A 14,842-nucleotide genomic window follows, 5' to 3' on the forward strand; every position below is an offset into this window, starting at 1 on the left:
TAGAAGAGAACTAAACTCATGTTTTCCAATGAAGAAAAAAAGAGTTTTGTAAGAAAAGAAAGCAGAGTTTTATTTTCATAAGAAAAAAAAAAACAGAAAAAATGACATACTCCTCATGGCTAAAAATATGTTCATCATAAAAGTAAATCGACAGTATTGGAAAGAGAGGAGATTGGGGGAAAATATTCTTTGTTCCTGCATGAACATTCCCGTTTGTATGATTCCCGGTAGCAAGGAACCTAGTTAGTTGGCAAATGTCATTTGTTCTTGTGTGTAGAGTAAAAAACAAATGCCATTCTTAAAAATAATTAATATACACAATTTCTATAGCTATATAGTTAACAAATTTAAAATATCTATATATGACTAGATTTTATACTAAAACAATATTCCAACTTATAACTAAATCAAATTAAGTTAAAAATATTTAAAATTAGCAATAAATAAAAAAATTGCATTTAACAAAATTTTACATAGTTTTTCTTTTCTCTTTTTTGTTCATTAAAATTAAAAAAAAAAAAAATATTCTATTAACACTTTGTACGTATGTTTTTTTCGGGGGCAAAAAAAAAAAATAAATAAAAGAAATCCTAACACAATTATCTATGGTAAATATCTTTAGATTAAGATAAATTAAATTTACTTGTTATTTAAGAACTTGGCTACGATTAGGAAAACAAATGCACTGGTCAGAAATATACTGCCCGGCAGGGAACGGCGTATGGGCAGATTTGTGTCACGTTCTCTTTGGGCAAACAAGGCAATGTCCTCTTCGAATGTTTCATAGTTGTTCCAGCTTAAACACTTCTTAACGGCATACTCCCAGCGTTTGTAGAGCAAAGCACGGCCTAAAAAGAAAAACAATTCAAATTAAAAAAAAAAACCTTGTAAAATAAATCTAGAAAAGCATAACTTACGGTTTGGTGTGGTAGTTGGACTAATGGCATCTGAGGGTGGGACATATGCAATTTGTGCATAGTTTTTATCCAAAACTTTCATTGTAATGCCAGCTGCTATCATGGCACCCAATGCACATGGTGCCGTGGTCTGCGGCCTTTCCAGCACAAACCCCACAATATCGGCAATGAATTGAACAAAGGAAGTATTCTCCGCATAATCTCCACCAAAAATCAGTCGTTCTTTTATATCCTTCCAATTCCATGTGGGTGTATCACGTTTGAATGCCTCCAAGACTTCGTGGATTTGAAACCCGGTTGCCTCATAGGCAGCCTGGGTAACATTTTCGGCAGTAGTTTGACTTGTCAGACCAAGAATGATGCTAAAGAAAAAGCAGAAAATAAATTAATAAGGCAAATATAAATAAAAAGTTATTAAAAATTTTCCTTACCCCCTGGCATCATATCTCCAATAGGGTGCGTAAAGACCATGAAAAGCAGGTACAAAGGTAATCTCCGATCTTCGTGCTGCCAAACCACACTCAGCATTCAATATACTTGAGGAACATGATGATGAGATCATAGAACTTTCGCCCAGAAATGTATTCAACACCTCGACGACATTATCATTTGAATTAATTTCCGTATTAATTTTCAAACCCTCCTTAAGCCATTGGACCGTTGAACCGGCATTACTGATGGCGCCCTCCAAGGCATGACATGCCTTGGCTTTTGGACCTAATTTATATGAAACTATTGAGAGCAGGCCATTTTCCGATTCGATAAGTTCTTCGCCAGTATTTAATAATAAAAAACAACTATCATCTATGGAACAAACGTTTTGGCCAACCTTTAACGATAGTTGACCCAATAAAGCTGCAGGTTGATCACCAATACACTGGAAAGAGATACAGAAAACAGGAAAAATGTTGAATTTAGTAGGCAATTCTAGCGCTATTTTATGGTCATCTAACTTACACTGGCAATTGGTGTATTGTTTAGTGGTCCTTCGATAACATAACCAAAAATTTCTGAATTGGAACGTATTTGCGGCAGTATTTGCATGGGTATTTTATAAAAATTGCATAGTTGCTTGTCCCACTGCATTGTGTGTATATTCATAAGGCCAGTATATTGTGCATTAGTTACGTCTGTGGAATGAACGCCACATGTTTCGGAACCGGTAAGATTCTGGAATTTAGAAAAATACAAATATTAATATTTGGAATTATATTTCTTTATAATTTTGTTTTTTTTTTTACTAACCCACATTATCCATGAGTCCAGGTTTCCAAAACATAATGTATCCCTCTCCAAAGCCTCCTTCACAGCCGTTACATTTTCAATTAACCATTTAATCTTCAAAGCACTAAAACACGTGCTCAATGGCAAGCCACACAGGGGCCGTAAATAATCAACATTTTGTTTAACATTATTAAGCAATGTCTTCAACATTGAAGTACAACGACAATCAGTCCAGCCTTTAGAGAAACAATAAAACAAAAAGAATGACAACATTTAGCATAAATAATTAACACGAAATATTGATAACATGGTTGGCTGGTAACGAAGATTGAAATTGAAAATAAAACATAACTTACCAATGGCATTGTGTAAAACATTTCCAGTTTCTTTGTCCCACATGACAGTGGTACCTCGCATATTACATATGCCCAAGGCGATGATGTCATGCGGACTGATCTCTAATATGACCAGATTTTTGTAAGCCACCTAGAACCAAAAAATCAAACAGTCAATTTGCCATCCCATTGCAAGGATTTTTATATTTAAAACTCACCTCAATACATTCCTGGGTATGTTTCCATATTTCATTGGGATCATATTCCAGCCAACCGGCATTGTGGACTATTTGTTTTAGCTTTAATTCATGGAAAGTCAAAACTTCGGCATTTTTGGTTGAAAAAATCTATAAAGAAACCCAACAGTAAGTAGCACGCATTATGTTTATACTCTTTGGCACACACTCATCATTATTATTTTTATACATTCTCCTCAAGCAATATATTTACCATAAATTTACAATGTGTATTGCTTAGATAGATGACACCAATTAATGGTCCAAAATTTCCATACTGTTCCATAATTTGCTTAGCGTTTGCGAAATTAAAAAAATTCAAATATTTTTCCACAATTTACCGCCGCCTTGACTTGTTTGGCTTTTTAACAATTTATGTTTGATTTTTACAATTTATTATTTGAGTTTGTTTGTTTTTCCGTTTATTCATTGGTCATTTAATTGTTCTTTGGATGAGGAGCAAAATGGATGGTTGGTTTGATTGCGTAAAAAATGTCTGCGAAAAACCAGCCGTCAAAATATTATTTTGGAGAGAGAGGGAGAGAGAGTGAGGGAAAGAGAGAATATGAGTTTGTGAGAATGTGTATGGGGTTTGTTTACCTTCAACCTTTAATGATGGCGTACAACTTAAACTCCATATGGTTATATGTTTTTTTGTTGTACTTCAAACAAATTGGTTTGTAATACAAAAAAGAAGGTGTGCCAGTGAAAAAAGTTGAGTAAAGTTTCGAATAATTGTTGTTTTATTGCTTAAAATTACGTGAAAACAGCGTTTTTATCTTTTCGTCTTTATTAAAGTTGCGCCTTTGTATTGCAGTGTTGCCAATTTTGCAGTTGACATGTCCGTTGCCACAATGGGGGTTATTTCAAAATAATAAACCAAGAAAAGAAATTGGATATAAAATATGGGTATAATTTGTATTTTATTATAAAACTCAAGCAGTGTATGCTGGAAAATAGTGTTATACGGTATATGGGGAGTAAATGGACAAGCAATGTATAGTATTATTGGTAAAAATAGATAGAACTACAAAATTGTTGATATTGAAGTATAGATGGCGTTGTATATAAAACGATTTATGTCAAGTTAAGCGTTACAAATTAGAAAACAGCCATCAAAAATATTACTGGTGGTCAAAACACATTAGGAATTAAAGTTATTGAATGAAAAGATAGTCAGTTAATTAGAATCAGTTAAATTTGTTGAAACCACAAAAATCTAAAAACAATTTATTATTGAAGATTTTTTTTTTAATATTTCTGACATATCAATGTTTACAAGTCGTGATGCATCTATTCTTCTACCATCAGAACTTCCAATAGAAGATATCTTTATCGACTTTGAACCCACAAAGAGAATGTTTAGCGCAAGTCATTTAGGATATTGGGAAATATAGGACGGTTTTGTAATCGATCCGGTTTCCGAAATAAAACTCCAAAACGTTGTATGGTGAAAACATATATTTTTTATTAATTTTTTTCTCTTTCATTGGTTTAATACAAGCATTTTGTTGTTGTTGTTGATGTGGTACATTGTTGTTGTTGTTTTTGGATTTTTTGGTTGTTTTTCTTTTTTTTTAATTACTAAACATTTAAAACATTTGATATACTTTGTTTGCTTTGATTAAATAATTGATTTGTTTATGATGTTTTGTTTATGTACTTTTTGTAATAGTAAAATTTAAGCTACAATAAAACTTAAAAAATATAGAGAACAAAAAAAATGAACAGAATTAAATAAACTACAAATATTTTAATATATGTTTTTTAATAATTTTAATAATAATAATAATAATGATAACATGATTTTTGTTATAAATAATTGATAAATATTTTTTGTTTGTTTTTGTTTTATGGCAGCAGTTTAATGTGGTAGGATAAAATATATATGTATATATGTGTGTGTGATATAATTAAATATTGTTTTAAGTTGTGATTGTTTTGTCTTATGTTTAGAGTGCTTAGGAGTTTTTTTTTTTTGCAACAAAATTAAATTTGAAATCACAGCATAATGGAAATTAAAAAAAATATAAAAATATATGAAAAAAAAAAAATAAAACTGGCTATAGTTATACTGTAAAGAAGAATATAAATGTTTTTATATTTTATTTTAAATATAACAATAAAGTACAGCGAGAGGCCAACAAACGAGCAGGAACAAATAATATGAAAATTTCCTGAAAAAAAAGAGTTTACGATCAAGCCGTGTTTACATTTATAGTACGTTTAGACTTATTAAATCGAGTGGATTTCAACTGTCAATCCCATTGCGTATACGCACTCGTGTGTGAAACAGGACTTAGTGTAACTCATTTCATGCTCAGTTTACATTGGCCTCCCTTGTAGAGAGAGTTCATTTATCTTTAAGTACGCTCAATATATATAAATACGGTTTTTTAGGCAGCAGTTGTATGATTTGTTTTCTTAAAAAAAATAATTCTATATGTGGGGAGATCTACAATTTATAATTGTGTAGGCAAACTTCTGGAACATATATTCTTTAATTATATGCTTAACAATATAAGCGGAGCTCACACACAGAAAGCTTCAACCAAGTGTTATTTCTATAGGAGGAAGAAAGTCTCAAAGAAACTTAACTCAAACCTTCAATCTAACCTATAAATTCATTATTACCTTCCTAAAATGTTAATTTTTGTCGAAATATCGACAGTGTAGTTTTCTAGGACACAAAGAATCTCATGATTTTTTTTTGGGATGAACGTACTCATTTTGCAGGGAATCTTAGTCCCTATTCACACGTAGTAAGTTTGCTGGGAGGAAAGTCAAGCAAAGGATTAGAATGAGGAGTAGAGTACAAGCAAACTGCAAATCTCTTTTGTTACTTTATGCGCAGTTTTTAAACTGAGGAAAGTCCAAACTTTACACGTGTAAATCGGAATCAATAGTGAGTTTTTAGGAGAAAATGTCACATTTATCTCATTCAACTTTCTTCTTTGCCATCAAAAGAAATGTGAATTCACTTTTTTTTTTTGTAAAAACTTTCTGTAAACTCAGAAACTTTCTGTAAAAGTGAATTCACTTTTCTTTTCACCTATCTCGAATGTTTTGCTGAAACTTTCTGTATGTTTTTCCTAAGTAAGGACTCAATAAATATATATATGTAACATCTTCTTTTGTTGTACTAACAACAAATAAACATTTAAATTACTACCCAATGATATAATTTTTGAGGTTATGACACCGATTTTAAAAAACTATTAAACATTCACAGGGTCAATAAAGAAATTGAAACTTGGGACAGTTTTGAATAACTGAAATAGGTTTATCCTGTTGTATGAAGCTAAAATCGGACCAAGAAAAAATGGTTTGGTTTCTCTTAACGAAACTTATGTAAAATTGAGGTTAGGTTCGATTCAATGAAAACAAAAATCCCATTACAAAAATTTATTTTAAAACTGACCTACTTAGACTTGAAAGAAATCTTCGTGAGAAAAGGAAGGTTTTGAAGGCGGGTCGGATAGCAAAATTATTTTCAAGAAGCCATTAGACTAGCTGTCAGTAAATTCTCTTAAAAAAGGGAAAAAACTGGCCCGACCGAACTTTAAATACCTTCCACCATTTAGAACGAATTTGGCAAATTTTGCCATAAGCCATTACAATATTCAAATGCGTAATAAAATCTGGGAGCTATACGAAGACGAGGATCTGCACATACAAATTTGTCGTCTTAGTCTGTAGTATCCATTACGAACTTCAAACACCAAACTCGAAACAATTCCGGTGAATAATGTCGCTAAACTCATAAAAAAAAACTGAATATATGGGAGCTATACAAAAACTTGAACCTACATGACCCCTTTTCATTACCAAAAGTCCTGCAGACATAATATACATTTGAGTAAAATGTTATCAACCTACTTCATTTCGTTAGGAAACTAGAGTGATTTCCACAGACGGACGGGCATCACTAAATCGACATAGAATTTTAAGCTGATCAAGAATACAGGGTGAGATGAAAAACTGCAACCAACATCAGACTGCTGTCATTTCTAAGCCACTCGTCCGACAGCTGTTAAAATTATTTCAGTGACAGCTCATTATATTGTTTACAAGCGTACAAAAGCATTTTGGCGAGAATTTTCCAGGAAAAAAGTTATTCGTGATGGAATTCAAGCGTGAAAGTCCGATTTCTTTATATTTGGCTGGAAAACCACAAGTGGCTATCGTTAGAGCACTTCAGCATTTAAATGTGAATAAATTTTTTCTGTCTCGTAAAATCGCTCGTTGCCGTGGTACTGGTAGCGTAGCCCGACGTCAAGTAAGTGGACGAAAAAAAAAAACCGCAAAATCACCAGAAATGGTTCGAAAATAAAAAAGCGAATTGATCGAAATCTGCGTCGCAGTGGCCGAAAAATGGCTTGTGAGTTGAACATATCGCAATATTCGATTGTGCAAATATTGAAAAAATGAGCTTGGGGTATAGCCATTGAAATTCCAAAAAGTGCAAGAACTTACACCGCAACATTAAAAGAAAATAGACTCAAAAGAGCTAAAGAGTTGCTTCGCTTGGCCGAAAGTGGTGAACTGCTGAAATTGTTTTTTTTTTTTTCGAGTGAGAAAACATTCGATGTCCAGCAGTTTGTAAACAAACAAAATGATCGTGTTTACTTGCCAAAGAGGTTAGCTGAAAATGTGCACCTTCGTTTGGGCACCAGAACAGAACTCAAGCGCCGGCCATGGTGATGGTGTGTGCCGCCATAACAGTCGATGGTCGCTCTCCGCTCGTATTAATCGACCGTGGCATCACGGTCCGCGAAAATATTCTGGAGGTTGTATTAAAGCCTTGGGCACGCAAACATTTTGGCCGCAGACTTTGGACATTCCAACAGGACTCAGCACCATCGCACTCAGCACGCGCCACCCAAGAATGCTTACAAAATGATGTTCCTCGATTCATTTCCAGCGCACAATGGCCACCAAAATGTCCGGATACCAATCCGTTGGACTATTGTGTCTGGAGTATTTTGAAAAGCAAGGTTGGCACTAAAAAAATTCCAAACTTTCGATCACCTCAAGCAAGCGCTTCGCCGGGAATGGGCCAAAATACCGCATAGCAACATTCGGGCAGTGTATGAGGGTTTCATTGTCGGTTTGAAGGCCAGAATTCGTGTCAAAGATGGCCAATTCGAACAAGTCTAAACTTATTCTAAAATTTGCTGCCATTTCCGAAATGTTTTGCTTTCATTAAATAAAATTTAAAAAAAAATGTAAAAATTATGGCTTTTTGACTTTGTTGCAGTTTTTCTATCTCACCCTGTATATATTATTTTTTTTTTTAAATAAATAGATGTATAATAGAATAAATTATTTCTTTAAATACTTAACAACTAAAAGAGCAAAAAAATATATAGGAATAAATTTCGTTTGTGACTTAAATTAGATGATAATGAAATTACTTAGGTTAATAAATAGTTAGTAATAATAGTAATTATAATAGTAATAATAATAAGTATAGTGATAATGCAGCTTTTAGTGAGAGAGATGATATTCATGATGTGTATAAGAGAGAGAGAGAGAGAGAGAGAGTCTAGGAAACAATCATTATTTTGTGAAATTAGAGTTTGAAACGATGTGAAAGGCAAGTGTTTGTAAATCAATGCCAGAATATGAAAGTTTAACGAGAATGGTAATTTGGAAGCCAGGAAGGCGTAGAAACATTTTCATGAGTTGTTGAGGAAAAATAGGTATCAGAGAGAATTTGGATTTTTTTGATTTCAACCACTTTTGATGATTTGACAAACGCACAACATTTATTTTGAACAACTTCTTTGAAATATTGCAAAAAGTTGTTGAAGAAAGAAATAGTAACCAGAGAGAACTTCGATTCTTTTTTTAAAATAAATGCCTCGATTTTTTTTTTTTTTTTTTTGAAAAATTTTATTTGGATCATCTTGGAGTTTGATTGGTGATGATCATCTTTTACAAATTTTATGAAAATAATTTGCAGACAGACATAAAAGTTTTTTGATAAGCAGGAAATCAAAATGGTAAAGGGTGAGGGAATTGTTGAATTTTTTAAAGTAAACGTCTTGATCGTTTTTCATATGAGAATTGGACAATTTGTACAATTTTTTTGGTAAAAGTTTGATGTCTGATTTATAAATTTAAGGAAAAATATTTAAGACACACAAGAAGGTATTTTGGGGAGTAAGAAATTCTAAAGGTAAAGAGTGAAGAAATTTTTACTATATAGAAGCCATGATTTTGATATGAGAACAATTTCATTTGAAAAACTTCTATGGTGTGCTTTGAACCATTGATGGAACTGGCATCTGTTGAATTGCTATTACTGTTCGTAAGACTAGAACGATGAGCTTGGGACATGGAGGCCAACATGGTTTTATTTCTTTTTTTTTTGGAAATCATCCTGGGTCAAGTGTTCGCGACATTTACATTGTTTCAACACCAAACCCTGTACAGAATATAATTCCGATTGATATTTGAAAAATGTTTAAAGTTTCTGTTAGTGGCTGTTGCTACCTTTCATATTTGGCATTGAGATTTTTGGAGATGAAGTGTGTGTAAGATTGTGAATTTATATAAAAGATTTGTATTGAGATGCAGGATGATACGTTACATTTAATTGGGTTGTTTTTTTTTCTGTTTCTTTTTTTTTATCAAATACAAACTAGTTGCGAAAAAATGCCTCAATTTGTTTTATCTTCTTTCCATGTGTTGTTGTTATTGTTTTTCTTTTTGAAGCTGGAAAGAAATATAACAATTAAATGAAATTCTTAATTAAAAAAAATGCAATAAATAAGGAATAAGTTCGGAAACTAAGAATACTAGTTTAATACAAGTAACTATTTCAAAACAAATAAAAAAAAACAGCTTCAAATTTTTGTTTACATGCATCGAAATTTTTTTGAGAGGAGTTGATCTGCCAGCTAGGATCTGAAAAATCAAAAGATAGCAGATTTGCTTGAAACATTTGTGGGGGAGGTTGCAGAAGGATTTCTACCATATTTATAACAGATCTTGTGTTGATAGAAATATTGAAATGTGGCAAATCTGAATGGAATCGGATGTAAATTACCCATTTTACAAGCTTCATTTATATTCAAAATGTTGACCCTTTGCGGGGGGAGGTACCAGAAAGAGTGGACCAATATTGCCCATTTTGGCACTTGAACTTGCACTGATGCAAACATTAGGATTCGCAAAGTTGAAGCAAAATCAGATTACCTTTCACTTTCTGTGCAGTAAATTATTTTCTTTGAAAATGATGACATTTTGTGTGGAAGGTACCAGAAGGAGTGGACCGATATTGCCCATATCCGTACTCGATCTATGTTTGACTATAATATTACGATGTACCAAGTTTGGATCAAATCGGATACGCGCACCAGCCAACCAGACAGACGGTAGGACATCGCTAGATCGACTCCAAATGTCCTGAAACGGATTTGGTCCAAAGGGACCTATGGTCTAAAACCGTTATTTCGATGAGGCACGTTTTGCCCGTAGCAAACGATATATAAGGTGAGATGAAAAAACTGCAACCAACTTCAGACTGCTGTCATTTCTAAGCCACTCATCCGACAGCTGTTAAAATTATTCCAGTAATAGCTCATTATATTGTTTACAAGCGTACAAAAGCATTTTGGTGAGAAGTTTCCAGAAAAAAAGTAATTAGTGATGGAATTCCAGCGTGATAGAGTGATTTCTTTATATTTGACTGGAAAATGGCACAAATGGCTATCGTTACAGCACTCCAGCATTTAAATGTGAATAAATCTTTTACGTTTCGTACCATCTCTCGTTACCGTGATACTGATTGCGTAGCCGACGTCAAGGAAATAGACGGAAGAAAACAGCAACATCAGCAGAAATGCTTTGAAAAGTAAAGAAGTGACTTGATCGAAATCCACGTCGTCCCAGTGGCCGAAAAATGGCTCGTGAGCTGATTATCGCAATATTCCATTCGGCAAATATTGAAAAATGAGCTCGGGGTAAAGCCATTGAAATTCCAAAAAGTGCAAGAACTTATACCGCAACAGAAAAAAAATAGACTCAAAAGAGCTAAAGAGTTGCCTCGCTTGGCCGAAAGTGGTAACCTACGAAATTGGTTTTCTCCAATGAGAAAACACTCATTGTCCAGCAGTTTGTAAACAAGCAAAATGATGGTGTTTACTTGCCAAAGAGGTCAGCTGAAAATGTGCACCTTCGGTTGGCCACCAGAACTCCAGCGCCGGTCATGGTGATGGTGTGGGCCGCCATAACAGCCGATGGTCGCTCTCCGCTCGTATTAATCAACCGTGGCATCAGAATAAATTCTGAATATTATCGCGAAAATATTCTGGAGGGTGTATTAAAGCCTTGGGGTATGCAAACATTTTGGTCGCAGACATTCCAACAGGACACAGCACCATCACACTCAACACGCCACCGCCACCCAAGAATGGTTACAAAATGAGGTTCCTCGCTTCATTTCAAGCCTCCACAACGGCCTCCAAAATCTCCGGATGAAAATCCGGACGTATTTTGCAAAGCAAGTTTGGTAGTAAAAAATACCAAAGTGTCGATCATTTCAAGCAAGCGCTTCGCCGGGAAAGGGCCAAAATACAGCAGAGCAACATTCGGGCCGCGTGTGACGATTTCATTGGCCGTTTGAAGGCCATAATTCGTGCCAAAGGTGACCAGTTCGAACAAATCTAAACTTATTCTAAAATTTGTTGCTATTTCAGACATTAATTGCTTTCATTCAATAAAATTTAAAAAAAAAATGAAAAAATGATGGCGTTTGACTTTGTTGCAGTTTTTTTTATCTCACCCTGTATACCCTCTCTAGCCATATGGCTGAGAGTATAAAAAACCTCCTTTTGAGGAATATCCCTGAAAAATCTACGTTTGTGGCTTCAAAGGCTCTTGAAGAATATTCTATAATTAGCCAAGTTTGTGGCCCCAAAGAGCAAAAGAACATTCATATGTCGAATTCACGTCTGTGGCTTTAAATACCTTTAAAGAATATTCTAAAAAAAATAGCCTTAAAAATATTCTTAAAATAGTTAAATTGGATTCTTTTAAAAAAACATTTTTAAGGAATCCACGATCCTTTAAAATAGGCACATTTGGTTCCAAAGATGCTTGAAAAATATTCTTAAAAAGTTCTTTCAAAACAGCATTGATTGATGTAGGGTACAACTCCATCCCACCCCAATATTGCAAAAATGAATTAATTAAATAAAACAGTGCCAATTCTTCATAAATAAGGATGATTAAGCCAATGACAGCTGATAAAAATTAATATAAGCTAAAAATGGGAAACTGATAATAAAGATAAGGCCATAACAAAGCGGTTGATAAACGCTAATGGAAGAAATGTCGACGTCATATTTGTACTTACATTTTATTTTCTTTTTTTTCTGGGTTGTTGTTGTTTTGTTGTCAATTTATATTTAATTATGTGAAATCCCTGTTCTCTAAAGGATTATTGTTGTAGTTGCTGATGTTGTTTGTTTTCCCACTCTTTAGATTGTCTTTTTTTTTTGTTGTAATTTAAAATCTATCGTTTTTATTACGATTGACATCGGCGGTCATATCCCCACCATTAGCAGCACCTGCTTTCTGTTGAGTTTGACCCGTCTGTTGCTGTTGCTGCTGTTCCCCACCACCAGGTCATAAGTCTGGAAAACGCCTTGAATCCTCAACATAATTTTTCGGAATTTCAAATAACGACGGTGATATATTGTCACGAAATTCAAATTTCTGAAATGTTATCTTTGCCGTGACCGTATGCAGCACCGGTATTTCCACCTTGACCGGAAAGCCGGGAGGCAATTTCAAATTGACAAACTCCCGCAGCTTATTGATGTGCTTGAACGGCGCAATTACCTCCAAGATGTTCAGTAACATTTCGACGGATAGGGGAAAATCTTTGGACATGGCAACAGTGGCTTTCAGCGATTTATTGGATTGTTTGTGGACGGGTGGTCGCCCCAGCTGGGGGCATTTACCAGTCTCGGCATTTATGTATTGTTCCCACGATATGGAGGGCTTTGGTGGTGGTGGCAATGAGGAGCGCCGCACAACTTCTATGGTGTGATTTGAACCATTGGTGGAACTGGCATCTGTTGAATTGCTATTACTGTTCGTAAGACTAGAACGACGACCCTGGGACATGGTAGCCAACATGGTTTTATTCTTTTGTATATCATCCTGGGTCAAGTGTTCGCGACGTTTACGTTGTTTTAACACCAGACCCTGTACAGAATACAGTTCCGATTGATATTGTCCGCCCACCATTTCTTTGCGATCCTCCCTAAATATCCAGCCGGTTTGGGCTCGTGCAAACTGTATACTCTTTGTGGACATGTGGGCTGCCAAAATGTCACTGGACATTAAAATGTCCACTTCATCATCAATATCGGAATCCTCATAGTGTATGTGCTGATAGCATTGATATTCATTGTCCAGCACCGTAATGGAATGATTCATGGGATGGTCACCACGAAAGATGAACGAAATATCTCCACGTTCCCAGCGCATATCATTGAAGTCCACCAAAGTGGTGTCCAAACGCAGCGAGGTGCCACACTTGTGAATCCTACACACATCGGAGGGTAACATGCGAGACACCAGCGGTACCCATGATGTAAAATCCCACTTGAGCTCCATATAGAAATCTTGTATCTGCTTCAGCCCCTTGATCATTGAAGATCTCCGTGATTCCAAATGCGCCCGCGACTGTTGTCGCAACTTTTTCAACAACAAACCAATCGTATCCCTATCCCCATAGGATATTGCCTCTGCCAGCACTGTCCAACCTTCATTATTTTTTATCTTTACCGTGGCATCATAGTCCAAGAGCAGTTTTATGCATTCCTTACGGCCCAACATAACGGCCAAATGCAAAGGCGTATTGCCATGCTTGTCCTTCAGCGACAGATTTTCACGCTTACTCTGCAGAAGTTTCTTCAGCTCGGCAATGTCATTTAAAAAGATGCATTTGTGTAAAGGCAACGCTTCGCCAGAAGTGGTCGTGGTCGTTTTTGCACCACTTTCCTTCTCTTCACGTCTTCCTGAAGTTGGCTGAGACTGCTGCTGCGTGCAAAAGGATTTCAACGAACTATTCGATCTGGTAGGTGTGGTGGGGGCGGAATGAAATTGATCACTACCATCATCATCGTCGTCCTCATCGTCATTGTCTTCCTCTGTATCCAAATCTTTGGCAAATTGTATGACATTCTCACACTTTTCCATTATTTTTCTATCTGGTTGATTGGAATTTTTGGTTACTACTGCCGCCGTCGACGTTGTCTCCATCGTTTCTTGGCCGTTTACACTTTGTTTCATTGTGGTATTGTTGGTGTTGGTGGTGCTGCTGCTGTTGGTCGTATTATTTTTATTCTTTTTTGTTTCTTTTGCCTTAGACATATTATTCAGTTGTTGGCGGCTACCAAACAACAAAAAAAAACAAATTTATTTATTCAATATTACACTATTTTCTCTTGATCTGTTGTTCCTTTAATTTTTCTCGCCATCTTGGACCGAACAATTAAAAAAGCGTTCCAATAAAACGAATTGGAAAAACAAAGGAGTACGTCCAATAAAAACTGACACAAAAGAGAATGGTCAATGTTTACGAATGAGTGTTAGGCATAATTGTCTTCTGTTTACGAATGAGAACATGACAAAATAGCGATACACAATCAGTTGGAAGGGTAGTGATACTGTGGTCGACATCTGTCTATAGGGACAAGTAAATCGATTTTTGATCAAGATTTCAAATGATTTCACTTTCATATGATAATGTGTCCACTAGAGAATTTTTATGAAATAAATATCATGAATTGAGGATAAGGGCACGAAACAAACGTGCATGTTTTCATTTTCTTGCCATATTTGATCAAATGTGTTCGTTTGTTTCAATTAAAAACATTTAGGCCGGTTTTTACATCTTGCCGATAGATAAAAAAGTGATGTTGTCGGACACATAAATCGTTTTTCGTTATTACAAGTTTCATTTAGTATGAACTGTCCGATAAATAAAAGGTCAGACCGTCTTCCCTTCAACTTTTAACGTAAAGTTTACAGAATTCATGTTGCAATATTTTATATTCATAATAGGCAATAACATGGTACAATGATATAAAGGTAGGGCTATGAT

General features: G+C 34.9%; 2 protein-coding genes across 2 annotated transcripts; both read right to left on the minus strand.

Moving 5' to 3' along the window:
* Nucleotides 1-6: 6 nt before the first annotated feature.
* On the minus strand, nt 7-3,234 carry LOC101900595 (glycerol kinase). The gene is made up of 8 exons (XM_005178394.4): nt 2,927-3,234; nt 2,695-2,823; nt 2,498-2,627; nt 2,163-2,377; nt 1,875-2,087; nt 1,349-1,794; nt 918-1,279; nt 7-848 (listed from the first exon to the last, which is right to left on the minus strand). Exons 1-8 carry the CDS (start codon nt 2,996-2,998, stop codon nt 640-642), a joined length of 1,776 nt encoding a protein of 591 aa, XP_005178451.1. The 5' UTR covers nt 2,999-3,234; the 3' UTR covers nt 7-639.
* A 4,944-nt stretch (nt 3,235-8,178) lies between these two features.
* On the minus strand, nt 8,179-14,243 carry LOC101900417 (ankyrin repeat domain-containing protein 13C). Its single transcript, XM_011292171.3, has 2 exons — nt 12,080-14,243; nt 8,179-9,435 (listed from the first exon to the last, which is right to left on the minus strand). Exon 1 carries the CDS (start codon nt 14,107-14,109, stop codon nt 12,352-12,354), a length of 1,758 nt encoding a protein of 585 aa, XP_011290473.2. The 5' UTR covers nt 14,110-14,243; the 3' UTR covers nt 8,179-9,435; nt 12,080-12,351.
* Nucleotides 14,244-14,842: the final 599 nt, after the last annotated feature.

This window comes from Musca domestica, unplaced genomic scaffold, assembly GCF_030504385.1.
Source record: "Musca domestica strain aabys unplaced genomic scaffold, Musca_domestica.polishedcontigs.V.1.1 37, whole genome shotgun sequence".
NCBI lineage: Eukaryota > Metazoa > Arthropoda > Insecta > Diptera > Muscidae > Musca > Musca domestica.